The sequence below is a fragment of the Mobula birostris genome, chromosome 19, assembly GCF_030028105.1.
Source record: "Mobula birostris isolate sMobBir1 chromosome 19, sMobBir1.hap1, whole genome shotgun sequence".
In the NCBI taxonomy this organism is placed as follows: Eukaryota; Metazoa; Chordata; class Chondrichthyes; order Myliobatiformes; family Myliobatidae; genus Mobula; species Mobula birostris.
This window is the reverse complement of record NC_092388.1, coordinates 14,698,012-14,715,100: the sequence shown is the minus strand read 5'-3', so window position 1 is coordinate 14,715,100 and position 17,089 is coordinate 14,698,012. Positions and strand designations below refer to the sequence as shown.

Below are 17,089 nucleotides of genomic sequence, written 5' to 3'. Positions count from 1 at the left end.
TATGCATTTACTAAGATATTCATGTTTTTCACAATATTGCATTGAAAACTGATCACACAACTTGAGCTAGTTCTTTCCTTTGGCTTATAAAATGAGATGTTATTTTTCTGCATGGTTCTGCTTAGGCTAATTTTCTTTTGACAAGTGGCCCTTTTAGGACATGACTGTGTTCTTATCTGTTTAGTATGAAAGACAACAGTTAATATTCTAAACACAAGATTCTGCAGATGCTGGATAATATTCCTTTTGTCTCAGGGCAGCCTTGCCTCTATCCATGAGTATTGCTGGTAAATCAGTGACATGGTACTTTATCAAATCCCTTAAGAAAATTTCTAGCCACATGAGCTGCTGCCATCAACCCTCTCAATTACCGAACAAAAAAGTTGAATATAGCTTGACTGCTGTAAATTGGATTGGAAAGCTTCCATAAGAAGTGGCAAGTGACCATATCGTTCTTCTCTAAATTTCTGTGATATCATAAAGCAACTGTTCTCCAAGTGGAAGTGTGATTGGTTGTATGTGATTGGTCATTATGTATATTTTGAACAAACAAATCTAAAGTTAAAAGGTTTGGGCCCTCCTTTAAGCAATTTAATCATGTTACTTGAATAACAAATATAGAGTATATGTGAAATAATATGGATAAGCATGAAAGAATAAATAAAGGCAGATAATTATTTAAATGTTGATAAACATCAGGATTTGAGTATCCTTCTCTATTAGTTACAAAAAGAAAATATGCAGCTACAGCCAAAAGTTAAGACACATGGTATGTTGACCTTTATTGGTAGAGATTTTCAGTAAATGAAATACGTTTGTCTTGTTATAATTATACAGGGCCTTAGTGTGATTGTGCGTTCATGTGCTCCTTTCAGCTTAAGAATTTTGAATGTTAACCAAGAAGTTACAAGATAATCTGTAAAAAGGGTCTTATGTCAGCTCAAGTTTTTTTTTGTAATCAGACAAATCTAGCCATATGTGAACAATATTTTGAGTGTTGTCCATATTGTTATACAGCAGGAATTGGGAGAAGACTTAGCTCAATAGCAGCTGTCATTACTTTAAGGTAAATTTAGTAATGGCGGTTCAGACTCACATGAGGTATAGTCACATAAAGTTGTATAGACCAGTAATCAAAACAAAAGATTTTTAAAATAGGAAGGAACTGCTTTTTTAAAAAAAGAAATAAACTACTGAGGTAATATTGAGTGAAATATCTGTAATAGAACAGGGATCAAGAGGACAGAATATTTCAAAGAATTAAATATGGTAGTTTAATACACGGCTGACATCCACCCTCATGAAGTGCATTGAGAGGATGGTCATGACACATTAACTTAAGCCTTCCAGAGAACCTTGATCCAGTAATTCGGCTACCACCAAAACAGGTCTACAGCAGATACCATTTTTCTGGCCTTATACTCATTTGTGAAGCATTTAAACAGTAAAGGCATCAACATTGAACTATTGTTTATTGACTAAAGCTCTGCCTTATAAGAAACTGCAGAATTACGGATGCAGCTTAACCCATCACAGAAACCAACCTACCTTCCATGGACTCTGTCTACATTTCTTGCTGCCTTACTAAAGCAGCCATCATAATCAGAGACCTCACCCATCCCAGACGTTCATCGGGCTGAAGATAGAGAAGCCTGAAAGTGCCAGGACATTTTCTATCTGACTTTGAAAAGACTATTGAATGGTACAATAGGATGGACTCTTGACTGCCGTCTACCTTGTTATGGCTTGTACCTTATTTTCTCTGTAACTTTCTCTGTAACTGTAACACATTTTATCTGCACTCCATTATTTTACCTTGCACTATCTGAATGCACTGTTGAAATGAAGTGGTCTGCATGGACCAGTATGCAGGACAAGAATCAGAATTGGGTTTATTATCACTGGCATGTGACATGAAATTTGTTAACTTAGCAGCAGCAGCAGTTCAATGCAATACATAATCTAGCAGAGAGAAAAAAAATTAATAATAAAATAAAACCGAATCATAATAAATAAACAAGTAAATCAATTACATATATTGAATAGATTTTTTTAATTGTGCAAAAACAGAAATACTGTTTTTTTTTAAAAAGTGAAAGTGTCCAAAGCTTCAGTGTCCGTATAGGAATCGGATGGCAGAGGGGAAGAAGCTGTTGCAGAATCGCTGAGTGTATGCCTTCAGGCTTCTGTACCTCCTATCTGATGGTAACAGTGAGAAGAAGGCATGCCCTGAGTGCTAGAGGCCCTTAATAATGCACGCTGCCTTTCTGAGACACCGTTCCCTAAAGATGTCCTGGGTACTTTGTAGGCTAGTGCTCAAGATGGAGCGGGCTAGATTTACAACCTTCTGCAGCTTCTTTCGGTCCTGTGCAGTAGCCCCTCCATACCAGACAGTGATGCAGCCTGTCAGAAGGCTGTCTACGGTACAACTTTAGAAATTTTTGAGTGTATTTGTTGACATGCCAAATCACTTCAAACTCCTAATGAAGTATAGTCGCTGTCTTGCTTTCTTTATAACTACATTGATATGTTGGGACCAGGTTAGATCCTCAGATCTTGACACCCAGGAACTTGAAGCTGCTCTCTCTCTCTCCACATCTGATCCCTCTGAGGTTTGATACATGTTCCTTCGTCTTACCCTTCCCGAAGTCCACAATCAGCTCTTTCGTCTTACTGACGTTGAGTGCCAGGTTGTTGCTGCGGCACCACTCCACCAGTTGGCATATCTCACTCCTGTATGCCCTCTCGTCACCTGAGATTCTACCAACAATGGTTGTATCGCCAGCAAATTTATAGATGGTACTTGAGCTTTGCCTAGCCACTCTGTCATGTGTATATAAAGAGTAGAACAGTGGGCTAAGCACACACCCCTGAGGTGCGCCAGTGTTGATTGTCAGCGAGGAGGATATGTTATCACCAATCTGCATGGACTGTGGTCTTCTGGTTAGGAAGTCGAAGATCCAATTGCAGGGGGAGGTACAGAGGCCCAGGTTCTGCAACTTCTCAATCAGGATTGTGGCAATGATGGTATTAAATGCTGAGCTATAGTTAATGAACAGCATCCTGACGTAGGTGTTTATGTTGTCCAGGTGGTCTAAAGCCGTGTGGAGAGCCATTGAGATTTGATACATGTAGCAATAATAAAGCATTTTTTGTGTTCACAGAAGAATGAGTAAGATTTAAACATCCGAATGCCATTAGAGTAGTTGGTGAGGAAGGAATAGGGATGGAGTATGTGCTTGTTTAAAAATTTAAATAACAGGTTAAGTATTGTGGGCATGTGGTAATAAAGGATCAATTACACTGAAAAGTGAATGAACAGGTGAAAATTTTTGAATGTGTAATTAAAATTTGACTTTTTAAAACTTCACAATTAATTTAGACTGATATTTTAGGCAAAGTGTACAAGGGAATGAATTTGAGTAAGGGAATAAGTTGTACACTATGCATATATACTCACATGGTGTATAACTTTTCATATCAAAAACCTGAGGAACCAATCCTCATTCAACGAGTATAGAGAAAGCATTGCAGGGAACTCACAGATGTACCTAAAATGAGATCAAATGGTGAAATTATAGATCTAAGTTTACAAGTTTACAACAAATTCAGATAGTGAAGTAATACAGAATTTCACAAAAAAACAAAGCTTTTGCAATTCTGCCACATCCAACCATGAATAGTGATGAATAATTGAAGAACTCATTGAGTAGAGATATATGAACATATTACCTCCCATAACTCAACCTCATTCTCAGTGATCAGAAATCTAGCAGGCACTGCCAGAGACCTGGCTCAATATGCAACCATTTTTTATTCCGAAGTGCTGGAGCAAGAACCCTGAGGCCAGTGGAATTCATTGTACATGGTATCAAGAAATGTTTGAGTGCACAAGAAAAGGATTATGAACCCCAACCAATCTGAGATGTAATGTTGAAAGTGTGTTCCTGAATTAACCATTGTTTTGGCGACTTGTGACTCTGAAGTGTTTCCAATTGGCTATAGTCCATTGTAAAATGGGGACAGCATGAGAAGGACAGTAGCCTTTTCAAATCTGGGGGAAAGCCTCTGCCAGGATCAATATAAAACCTAGAAAGTAGCCATCTGGCAAGTCTATCTTGGTTATCTTGGCTCTCAATACATTAAACAATGAGTTATTTTGAGGGCTGTATGTGATTTTTTTTTCAATGTGTACAAATACAGTGGCATCTAAATTGAAGTGTGATTATAGAGCGAAGAATAGTTTTCCCACTATTTATGAAAATCTCAATCTTCCATCGGCATGAATTTTCTTGATTTGTTACTTCATCGCTTACCAATATTCTTCAGTGGAAATACCTGGCTTCCATATTGTTTTGGAAATGTATCACCAGTCTTACATCTCTGGGTCAAAATATTGACTCTCTCATCCTAAGAGCATCGTGGGCAAACCCATGCGTGAAGGACTAGAGTTTGAAGAAAGCATCTTGCCACTTTTTTCAACAAGTGTCTAGGGTTGGGCAATTAAATGCCAGTTCAGTTTGTGAAACCTATATTCCTTGAATAATTTTAATCACACTAGGTGGAATTTGGTGCCTTTCAATATATACTATTTCCTCACACTAATAAGTGTGTTTTCAGATTGCCAAGAATAAAATGTTGAAAATACTTGGGTCAAACTATACCTGTGGGGAGAGAAACACTTGATGTTTTCTGATGATGATTCATTCCAAGAATGGGATGAGTTTTAACAGCCATGTATCTATTCTAATTACAACTACATTGCATGTTAATCAGGTATAACATAGATGTAGGATTGCTATAACTTGATAAATTGCCTTTCGAGATGTAATTGGAATTTCTGTACGAGCTGTTAAGATAAAGTAAGGAAAATGTGTTTGAGTTTCACAGTTGAGGCATGTTTTACTTGCAATTTCTTCCCCCAGGAAAATGTGCTTGAATGTACATGTTTCAGATAAAATCCTTAAATTGTTCCAATTGAGTAATTGTACCTTGCCATTCGGCTTTTATAGTAGTATTCACACTGAAGTTTATGCTCTAAGCTATTGATGCTTGATTTAAAAATTGCTGCCTTTTAATTTTTTTTAAGCAAAACCTTATTCTGATTCTGACATTTTAACCCTTAAGATTTAAGACCATAAGACATAGGAGCCGGATTAGGCCATTCCATCATGGCTGATCCCAGATCCCACTCAACCCCATACACCTGCCTTCTCACCAGATTTTTTTGATGCCCTGACCAATCAGGAAATGATCAACCTTTGCCTTAAATATACTCATGGATTTGGCCTCCACCGCAGTCTATGGCAAAGCATTCCACAGATTCACTGCTCTCTGGCTAAAAAAATTTCCTCCTTACCTCTGCTCTAAAAGGTCGCTCTCAATTTTGAGGCTGTGCCCTCTAGTTCTGGATACCCCAACCATAGGAAACATCCTGTCTACATCCACCCTATCTAGTCTTTTCAATGTTCAGTAGGTTTCAATGTGATCTCCACACATTCTTCTAAATTCCAGTGAGTACAGGCCTAAAGCTGTCAAATGCTGCTTATATGTTAACCACTTCATTCCTGGAGTCATTCTTGTGAACCTCCTCTGGACTCTGTCCAATGACAATACATCCTTTCTGAGATACGGGGCCTAAAGCTGTTGACAGTACTCCAAATGTGACTTGACTAATGTCTTATAATGGCTCAGCAATATCTCCCTGCTTTTATATTCTATTCCCCTTGAAATAAATGCCAACAGTGCATTTGCCTTCTTTACCAGAGACTCACCCTGTAAATTAACCTTCTGGTGCATGAGGACTTCTAAGTCCCTCTGCACCTCTGATGTTTGGACATTCTCCCCATTTAGATAATAGTCTGCACTATTGTTCCTTTTACCAAAATGCATTATCATATATTTTCCAACACTATATTATCTGCCATTTTTTTGCCCTTTGTCTTAGTCCTGCTGCAATCGTTTGCTTCCTCAGCACTACCTATGCCTCCACCTATCTTTGTATCATCTACAAACTTTTTGCCACAAAGTCATCAATTCCATTATCCAAATCATTGACAAACAGTGTGAAAAGTAGCAGTCCCAATATTGACTCCCTGAGGAATGCTATTAGTCACTGGCAGCCAACCAGAAAAGGCCCCTTTTATTCCACTTGCTGCCTCCTGTCTGTCAGCCATTCCTCTTTCCATGGCAGTATCTTTCCTGTAACGCCATAGGATTTTATGTTGTTAAGCAGCCTCTTGTGGCAAATACCTTCTGAAAATTCAAGTAAATGACATCAACTGCCTCTCCTTTGTCCGCCCTACTTTTTACTTCCTTGAAGAACTCTAACAGATCTGTTAGGCATCATCATCATTAGGTGCAGTGCCCAGTTTGAGCTTTGACTGCCATGTCCCACACACTCCTGTTTCGGGTCAACTGGATCAATTCATTGGCATTCATTTCCAGTTCTCTGACTGCTGTCTCCATCATAATTGTTTTTGCCTTCCTCTTGCTTTCTTCCCTTCAATCTTTCCCATAATTGCCATGCATTCTAACTCCTCTTTCCTAATCACATGTCCAATGAAGTTACGTTGCCTTTTCATGATCTCATACATTATTTCTCTTTTTGTGTTTGCTCTGTTCATGACATCCTTGTTAGATATTTGTTTCATCCATGATATTCTTTACATCCTCCTCAAAAACCACATCTCTGCTGCTTCAATTCATTGTCCAGCATTCTGAGCCATATAACATAACTGGATAAACGTAACATTTCAGTACTCTGAGGCGGTTTGTCATGCCTAGTTTAGTGTTGGTCAGTATACTTTTCATTCTAGTAAAGGTGTCTTTTGCCATCCCTATTCTTCTTTTGATGTCCATGTGACACCTGCCATCTGATGTCACCCAGCTTCCTAAGTAGCAAAAGTTCTGTACTTGTTTTATGTCTTACCTGTTTATTCTCAGCCTGCAGATAGGATTCTCCTTCTATTTGGATATCGCCATACATTGTCTTTTTGCAATTGATAGACCCATTTTTGCACTTTCTTCAACAACTATATCAATTAAGTATTGTAGTTCTTCCTCTGTGCTTGCAATTAAGAGTCATCCACATATCTGAAATTATTGATGTTTTCATCAACTTTGATTCCCAAGATGTCTTATTTTTTGTAATATTGTTTCACTGTACACATTAAATAAATCAGGGGAGAAAACACACCCTTGTCTAACACCTCTCTTGATTTTCGTAAACTGACTCACTTCTCCATCTATTCTTAACAGCGGCAGTTTGTTCCCAGTACAGATTTCTGATTAGGCAGAGGTCTTTCGAAACTAGATCTAGAGTTTCTTGTAACATTTCAAGTAACTTATTGTGCTTCACTTTATCAAATGCTTTTGTGTAGTCGATAAAACAAATTTTTTTGCGCTTGAATAGCTCATTCTGATCGTATCCTTAACATCAATATTGCATTTCTTGTTCCTTTGTCTTTCAGAAAACCACATTGTTCTTTACCTTTTTCAGCTTGTATCTTACCTTTAGCTCTTGTCATCAAAATTCTTAGAAGTATCTTGGTGATATGACTCTTTAAACTTATGGTCCTATGTAATTCACATTCTATTGCTCCAGGTTTCCTAGGAAGAGTGATAAATACTGATTTTTTTAAAAAAATGAATCTTCTGGTATTATTCCAGTCTCATAAATGTCATTGATTAAATCAGAAAGTTTTTCAATTCCATAATCTTCAAGGGTGACAATTTGTTCTATTACTAATTCATCAGGACCTGCTGCCTTTCCTTTCTTCATCTTATTTATTGCATTACGAACTTCAGATTTTAAAATACTTGGACCTTCAATCTTTTTCTTAATTTCTGGTTTTTCGCCTCGATTGTCTTCAGACAATTCCTGAATGTACTCAGTTCAGCTGTTCATAATCTCATCTTTTCCCATGATAATGGTACCATCCTTTGCTTTCAAACATCCATCTGAAGCTTTTTGCCAGTGACATTCTTGATTTGTTGATGTAACCTTTTTTAGGATCAGTAATAGGGATTCTTTCTATTTCCTCACATTCCTGGTTTAACCATTCTCCTTTGGCTTTTTGACATAAGCTTTTAACTTTTTTATCTAAGGACTTATATTCTATAGGATTTGCTTTCTTCCATCTCCTTTCTTCCATTAGATTTTTGATTTTATCTGTCATCCATTTATTCTTTGTGCTTTTTTCTTTTTTAGGAATCACTGACTTTGCTGATTCTACCAAAGCATCCTTTAGAGAGTTAAACTTCATTTCTACATGATTGCTATCATCTTCCAATAGATTCTATTTCTAGACTTTGAAGTCTATTCCTTACTTCAATTGTAAATTTTTGTCTTAAGTTTAAGTTGACTTTATTACTATAAACCAAAGATGTAGAAACTCAGTGACTCAATGCAAAACATATCCAGGTGTAGACTGTAATAGTGACCATAACCCAGTAGTATGTCATGTAAAAGTAAAACTTAAAAAACTACAGAAGCAAAAACCTTGACTACTTACAATTAATTAAAGAAGAAAACTTAAGACAAAAACTGTGGCCTATAATTTCCTTTCTTTTGCTTTCCTTCCTTCCTTAAAGAGTGCAATGACATTTGCAATCTTCCAGTCCTCCAGGGCCATGCCAGAATCAGGTGATTCCTGAAAGATCATGATCAATGTATCTGTTCTCTCTTCAGCAATCTCTCTCAGGACTCTCAGATGTAGTCCATTTGGATCAGGTGACTTATCCACCTTAAGACCTTTCAGTTTGCCTAGCACTTTTTCCTTTGTAATAGCAATGGCACTCACTCTTGCTTCCTGACACTCATGGACCTCTGGCACACTGCCAGTCTCTTCCACAGTGAAGAATAGATGAAAAGTAGCCATTAATTTCATCTGCCATTTCTTTGTCCCCTATTACTACCTCACCAGCATCATTTCTAGTTGTTCAATATCAACTCTCACCTCCATTTTATTCCTTATATAATTGAAAAAACTTTTGGTATCCTGCTTTATATTATTGGCTAGTTTGCCCTCCTATTTAATATTTTCGCTTGTATTTTTTTAGTTGCCTTTTGTTGGATTTTAAAAGCTTCCCAAATCGTCCAACTTTCCCACTCACTTTTGCACCTTACATGTCCTTTCCTTTGCTTTTATGCAATCCTTAACTTCCCTTGTCAGCCATGGTTGCCAGCCATGGTTGCCTATCCCTGCCATTTGGGAACTTTTTCCTCTGTGGGGCATATCTATCCTGCACCTTGTGCTCTATTCTCAGAAACTTTGGCTATCTCTGCTCTGCTGTCATCCTCGTCATGTTTGGATGCCAGTAAGAGTGAATGTTACTTAGTTTTTTGTAGTTTTACATTTTTGATAATTTCCTCACCTGGTTCACCCTCCATGTGTACGAGGTTAGGTGAGAAAGTGAACAGTGACGTTAGATGGGGTTTGTTTTAGACACTGTTTTGGTTAAAGGAATAAAGGGATTTGAAAGATGTTGCATTGTAGCATTAATTTACATAGCATCAACAAGGATTACACTAGAATTTCATCTACATTGCTTGGAAATTATACAAGTTGATGGCCCAGAGGAAGGAAACACTCTAGCAATGCAAACTAAAATGAACAAAAATTGTCTAACAGGTACATAATAAACCAGGCCAGGGGTGGAGGGATGGTGGGGGGGGGGGGGGGGAGAGGATGTTGGTAACTCAACAGTGTGTTTTTTAAAAAAATTGCTGTAGCACTAAAGTTGAAAGTGGAAATGGTGAGAATTATTGAGGCTGTTTCATCATGAGCAGATAACAAAAATTTTACTATTTGAAGTTGTCAAACCTCTCAGCATGCTAAACAGAGGACTTAGTTTGTGATTGTTAACCAGCTTAGAAAATGCTAATCTACTTGCTGCAATACTGCTGTGACAGAAGTGCGCAATTTGTGTGGCAAATTACCATTCAAGTGATAAAAATATGATGTTCCCGAAAGTTTTGTAAATGGTTGGAATTTTTCAGCCTGGTTGATGCAAACTTATAACTCCCTAAGTTATAAGTTAGGGACTTATACTGAAATTTTGCTTAGTGTGGTGAAAGTTATTTATAATGTAATGAAAAGCTTTGTAAAGTTGAAAGGAAAGGTACTACACAGGTTGGATGTGGAATTTCTTTATGGAATGCTAAGTTAAATTTGCTTCATTTTTAGACTTCATGAAGAAGTCTTAGACTTCTACAATTTCATGTCACCACGCCCCGAAGAGGAAGCCATGCGTAAAGAAGTAGTAAAACGAATAGAATCTGTTATCAAGGAGCTCTGGCCTACAGCTGATGTGAGTATTACCGTATACGGCACTACTTGTCCGCTGAATTTATTAACGTTTTCCTTAATTACATTGAGAGGGGTTCCAAATTTATAAGAGATTTTATTTAAAATTGTATCCTTATTGACAAATAGAAATCTGGTCTTGAATAGGAAAAAAGAATTTAATCTAACCAGCATTTTTGGTGTACTTGGCTTAAATACCTATGTGTGCAGAGATGCGTGAATATGTAAAGACTGACTTGAGTATAGTTAAGGCATCAAAATAAATTGCTGTTTGATATTTTTGTATTGAGATTGCTGAAAACATTGCGTTGCGAATACTTTAGATTGATTTCTTGACTTGTAGCTTATCCAAATGATCCCAAGCAATAAACTCAGGAGAAAATGCTGTATCTTTATACTAAATAATTTTCTAGGGATTTTGAGGAATGTAAAATTGAAAAACATTTTTTGTTTGTAAATTCATGTCTCAAGGGCTGTCATTGTTAGAAAATAGTAGATATCGGTGGTTAACACCAATACACTGACATTTTTTTCCCTAAATGTATAAATTACAATTGTCAACAAAATGAATTTGGTCCAGATTTTTTTGGTCACTGACAAGCTGATAGCTCACCACCGATTCATTGCTGTTCACACTTGTCTTCCTTTTCAAAGCCTCTTATTGCTGGGCTCGGGTGGCAGAATAAGCCCCATCTGCAAATGTGTTGGAAATCTATTTTGGTGGGCAAATAAGTCACAAAAAATTGGCATAATCTGTAGGCAAGACTGTCAAAAGCAATTTTTAAATGGTTAAATTATTTAATTATTATTTCAAAATGTTAAACTTGTAAATTATTACTATTTAAAACAGCAATTAAAATTGGAACACAGTCACAATTTTTAATTGACAAGACTGTCTTATAGGGCAGAACCTTAATTTTGCTTACCTTACTGTTCATGCAGTTAAGTTTTTAGTACTTGAAGAAGGATATTATGATACACCATTGATCGCTATGTGCTGGTTGTTTTCTCTGTGGCTTACTAACTTGACTGCTTTCTTCATTGCTTCATTGTTTAAATTTAAGCTTGTTTTCATTGGTGAGCATTTTTCAGGAGAATGCAAATTTATTTATTGACATAAGTTACCCCCTGCTTTATCAGTTATAATCATTTGGAGAGCTGCACTACTTTAAGAAATTAAACTGAAGTTAAATGTAGTTTCTGATCAATATAACAATGTATGCTAATTTCGAAAAGTTTATATGTTTAGTACCTACAACATTGTTTTGACAAAATGATTAATGTTCCCTTTTAAAATAACTAGTCAAAAATCAAACAATTTGGGCATTGTACATTCTATAAAAACAAGGCAAAATTATAATGAAAAACTTTGTAGTAATTTAGTGCAGGGAATTAAAAGTAATTTTAAACTAATGCATGCATGTCTCTTCTACAGGTTCAGATTTTTGGAAGTTTCAGTACAGGTCTCTATCTCCCAACCAGGTATGCAATAAAAAATCTATTATAGCAAATGGTTTTGTAACATGTTTTCTATTGAATTGTTTTAACATAGCTTATTTAATACCAAGGTTAAAGAAGTGCCATGTATTTATAAAATATTTTTCATAACTGACTACCTCAGAACATCCCAACATTTTTTCAAAATCAATAAAGTCCTTGTGTTATGAAGCATGGTCTCTGTTATAAAGCAGCAGTCTTGTGCATGACAAGCTCATGACCAAGTAACTTTAGTGATGTTAAGAGTTAAATATTAGAGATGCTGGCAAGATCACCAAGGAGAACAAGGACATCCCTTTCCTTTGCTTGATACTGGGAGTTTCACTTTCAAACTTGTCATCTGATAGTGCAGTTTAGTGTTAAAGTGTACCTCAGAGTACTATCATGTCTGTATTGGAAAGGATTGGCTTTCTTCTGAATCACAGCTGGTAATTACAGGGTTGCATAAACACTAATTAGTGATTTATTGTGGATATTGTCATATGATGTATTGTACTTTAATTTCTTCAGTCATTTTCACTCTGCTGTAAAGTGTTTGCTAAAATATATTCAATAAAGATGTGATTATAGATTATGCATACAAGGTAAGAAGTAAAAGAAATAAATTGCATAGTCATACTAAAATTGGGTCAACTCACTCATGACGTCCGCCTGAGCTAGTCCTGAGTCTGCTTCCATGCTGACTAACTCTAACTTTAAAATGCATTGCCTTAGCTTTTATACTTATGAAATTAGTTTGCCTTGAAGGTGTAAGTTTCCTTTGTTCAATTGGGGTGTACTGATACACATTGGCATATTGATTTGAATTTGGTTTTTCAGCGAGAAGTATGAGACAGTAAAGCTTGCATTCATATGTAGCAACGTGAAACTGAGTTCTATTGAGCTCGTTTTTTAGTAATGCCTTCATGAAATGAAGTTCAGGAGTAAGTTTAAGTCTGGCTGCTTGTATAAAGCGTACGTAGTAGTTCAACAATAGATCATGTACCTGTTCACTTGACTGCACAACTGAGGAATAATCATACGGTGGTAAAATGAGCTTATGGAAGATAATACAAATCACTCACAAATGAACATGAAAGTAAGGAGGTTAAGAATAAGTACAGGGCATTGGTGACATCACATTTGAAATGCTGTGTTTCACCTAAGAATTTAGATGCTTATTCAATGTAGTTCAGATTAGCAGAACTGACACTTGAAATGAGTGGGTTGGCTTATGAGAAAAGCTAAACAAGCTACAGTTGTTGCTGGAATGTGGAACAGCAAGAGTGGATTTCATTGAAGCATGTGAGATCCTGAAAGCAATTGACAAATTGAATGAGAGGATCTTTCCTGGTATGTAAAAATATTGAACTAGTAGTTACTCATTTAAGACAAATGAGGTTTTCTTACCTAAATATTGTGTGTTTTGGAAAAAGGTGGAAGTGTAGACTTGTGAATACATCCAAGGCAGAAGGATGTACATTTTGACAAGCAAATTGTGAATGGTTTCAGGAGTATGGAAATACGGATTCAAGATTGTTATCAGAACAGCCTTGATCCTACTGAACGGTGGAGCAAATTTGGCTCCTAATTTTCTCAGGCAGAACTGTTTTTATGTGTAGATTATATCCATGCTATAAAGCTGCAGAAAATAATGTGGACTTTATTAAAAATACCAAGGCTGAGAACATTTAAGAACAAAGATCCTCAGGTTTGAGAGAGAGGAAAATATTATTAAAGGAAAGGGTTTTCTATAAATCAAGTGTAAAAATCTATTTTAAATAGTGGAAATAAGATTTCATGGGACTCCTCTGAATGACAGACGTATTTACATTTCTAAAGCTTGTATTTAAAGCTGTAACTTTTGCTGTCACTTTAATTTGATAATTGTAAAAGATTGATCTTGCAAGCAACAAAGCAAAGGCATGCACATTTGTTCAGTGCTCTGATGGTTTTAAGTAAAATTGTTTTTAATAAAAATGATGGAATTCTGAGTAGATGATCCAGTTAATTTTTTAAAATAAAAATTATAGCAATATGTTTATGGTTTATAGCTGGCTTATCTCTACAGAAGTTTACTCTTATCTAGAATTTACTAGTGTCATTTTTTTTAATTCTCTTACTTTGCAGTGACATAGACCTTGTAGTTTTTGGGAAATGGAAGAACCCACCTTTACAGCTATTAGAGCAAGCACTACGAAGACGGAACATTGCTGAACCATATTCTATTAAAGTACTTGACAAAGCTACAGTAGGTTACTTGAATGTCTGTTTTTACTTTTAAAACTATTTCTTTCAGTGTGTTTCATGAGTTGAATAAATGTTCTTAATTTTACAGGTGCCAATTATAAAACTGACTGACCAGGAGACAGAAGTCAAAGTAGATATCAGTTTCAATGTTGAAACTGGTGTGAAGGCAGCTCAATTTATCAAAGACTTTATTAAGGTAATTATGACAATTGTATTTGACTGCATGTTAGGACATGTGACAATAGTAAAACAATTTGCATATTGTCTGTGTGCCCACATGATTGACAGTAATGACACAAATACATCTGTACCTGCTGGTGATGTTCAATGTGTAAATATTGATACTTGCATGAAAACTTTTGTCTCCCATTTGTTCTGGACTATTCTTGCCATTCAGTTAAAACTTTGCTCTTTCAAGAAAATGTAGCTGTCCTAAATTCAGAGAAAACATATACTGGCATTTTTTATTCCATGATATGAAGTTCTAGGCTTGTAGTGTCAGGATCCTCATGCACAGGCCCAGCAATGACTCATAGGAGCGTCATTCTGCTATCGTTGGCCAGGAACTTTGAAGTTGCTGCCTCCTGGTGAGACACAACAACCATCTTCTGCAGGAAAACACTGTCTTCTTGATGAGCTTTTCCATTGAGAATGAGCTAGGTGGCATCTCGGGAAAATTCTTAGAATTAACAATTTTGACCCATTTTGTCATGAACCCATTATTGCTTAATCCCCCAAGAAGGTCTGATCATGAAATATCCTGTTCTGTATACCAGCGGACAATTAACTGGTCCTCCTGGTCAACTTCATCTGGGTTGGGAAAAGATGCCTTTTGGCAATGAAAGATCAGTAACGAAGGAGTGTAAGTGTAGTTCAAAGCAGTCCTTCTGATAAAAATGCTTTAACAAGTACAGGATCTTAGTAGTGCAACATCTCTGATTGGAGGAAGACTGCAGTTAGATTATAAAATTGCTTGAGGGAAGGAAAGCAAAGATGTTCATTTGACAGGTATCAATTACTGCTGAACTGATTTTTGCCTAATCCACTCTGTTATCTTCATCAGCCTGTTGACAAGAGTGGCATCATCTAAAAGGTTACCACATGTAGGACAGTGCTGAAGCTCTCAAGGACTCTACAGAGGATTTCAGACATCACTTTTCAGAATAGTTGTCAAACTTGCCACCATGAGAACCAAGGGGTGCCCATGGTACAAACTGTTCTGAAGTTGAATGTAATTGACTCTTGTGAAGGGATTCTTAGCTTCACCCAGGCTTGATTAGTTGGGAATGGTCATAAAACTGAGGAATCCCTGTTAATTGCGAAGTGTTCCTGGATTGGAAGCTCCTCAAAGGAAACAAAACAAAGGGACAGCAGAAACTTCTAAAGTATGATTGGTGACTGAAACACAAGAGGCTCAGCATTTTGACAACAGAATTATACATGAATTTATCAGAGCTGTTAAAGCCAGTTAGAGCCCAGTCATCCAAGGCCACACCCAGCTAAGAGCTGAGGTAGAGATGAACTTGCTAAGGACAGTGGCAGTTAATGGTTGCTGCACCAAATCTCTTCAGCCAGGATTCTGTCACTGCTGTGAGCCCTTTTGACTCCATCCTCCAGTCAACAAACTTGCCACCTGTTCTGATCTACAAATTAAACCTCTATGCCAAGTTCAAGTAAATAAACTTTCAAGACTAGATGGCATCCCTTTTGAAGTTCTAAAGCACTTTGGATTTGTGATAGTGGTTCTCCACCATTATCTCATCGTCCTAAATCTTGACGAAAAGGAAGAATCATCAGGGGATCTCGTGCCACAATTGCAATAATCAAGAAAGAAAATTTAACCTCTGGGAACTACAGAGAAGTCCGTCCTGCTGTCTGCCACAGGGAAGTCATGGCCAAGTTCCTTCTGAATTGCTCCCTCTAGTGACTGAAGCACTGTTCCCTAAATTGCAGCATGGGTTCAGACTAGCCTGCGGCAGAGTGTGGTTGCCTTAAATCAGGCAACAGTTCCAAGAAAGTCAGACAGCAGCTCTAGTCACTACGTGAATTTTGTGAAATTCACTGAAGTCTTTTACACAGTCAACTGGGTGGCAATATGGAGTTATGGCCTCCATTTCAGCTACCCATAGAAATTGGTTTCCCTTCAATCTTCCCAATATGACATTTATGCCATAATCCTAAAAATGAGTCTTTCGAGGTTCACATCAATGCAGACTGATGTTAAGCAAGGCGGCGTCATTGTCTCAGCACTTCAGGTTTTCTCATTACTGTGCTGCACTTCACCGTCAACAAATGTCTTGCAGAATGGAACTGATCTTAAACTTGGCAACAGTTTGCTGCAGAATCGATGTCACCCAAATCTCAGTATTAAAGCCGCAATAAACGTTTACATTTGCATGCAATTAGAGGCTGCACCCCAAGCCATCAATGCTTTCACTGAAGTAGTGGAGGAAGGGGAATTGCATTCAGCATCCTGAAGACAATATACTCTAACTACCTACTGCAAAGAAACAATGTTTTAATTGTATTTTAAACTTCCAGAAGACATTTAAGTTTTATGACCAAACTAGTATGGCTTGCACAGATTTCAGAGATGACGAATAACTAACTGGTGAAACTGGTGTGTTCTGTTCACCTAATATGCCAGGCCTTGTTAGTTTTGCCTTTAATCTAATTGTTGAATTTCTTCCCACGTTAACAGGCTTTTCCCATGTGAGACTGACTGCAGAGTTGCTTGAAACTAGCGCTTAAAATGCACTGCTTTGTTTTCAGTGAATTTCTCTTAAAACTGTGACCATTTGTAAACCTCTTATATTTGTGTATGTGTAATAAAATGTGTTATTTACTATACATTGAAAGCTTGTATCTAAAGCTAAGCCCATAAAACACTATAGTTTATTTCAAGTCTGCTCTGACTTTAACAGTCAGTTATTTTCTGCATTTGTTCAGAATGTTATTACTTAATTATTGAGGCTGTACACAAACCAGTTTATCTATAGTTTGTCCTTAGCTGAAACCATCTATTTAACTGATGATTGAGTTAGGTGTTTGTG

At 36.9% G+C, this 17,089-nt stretch overlaps 1 protein-coding gene across 3 annotated transcripts in view; it reads left to right on the top strand.

The window, feature by feature from the left end:
- Window positions 1-10,195: 10,195 nt before the first annotated feature.
- Window positions 10,196-17,089, top strand: part of tent4a (terminal nucleotidyltransferase 4A) — a 39,188-nt gene continuing 32,294 nt past the window's right edge. For all 3 annotated transcript variants that reach the window (XM_072283268.1, XM_072283267.1, XM_072283266.1), the window contains exons 1-4: window positions 10,196-10,314; window positions 11,746-11,792; window positions 13,917-14,037; window positions 14,125-14,232. In XM_072283268.1, coding sequence (XP_072139369.1) covers window positions 10,225-10,314; window positions 11,746-11,792; window positions 13,917-14,037; window positions 14,125-14,232 — 366 coding nt within the window. In that variant the 5' untranslated portion in view covers window positions 10,196-10,224. The remainder of the gene's footprint in view (window positions 10,315-11,745; window positions 11,793-13,916; window positions 14,038-14,124; window positions 14,233-17,089) is intronic.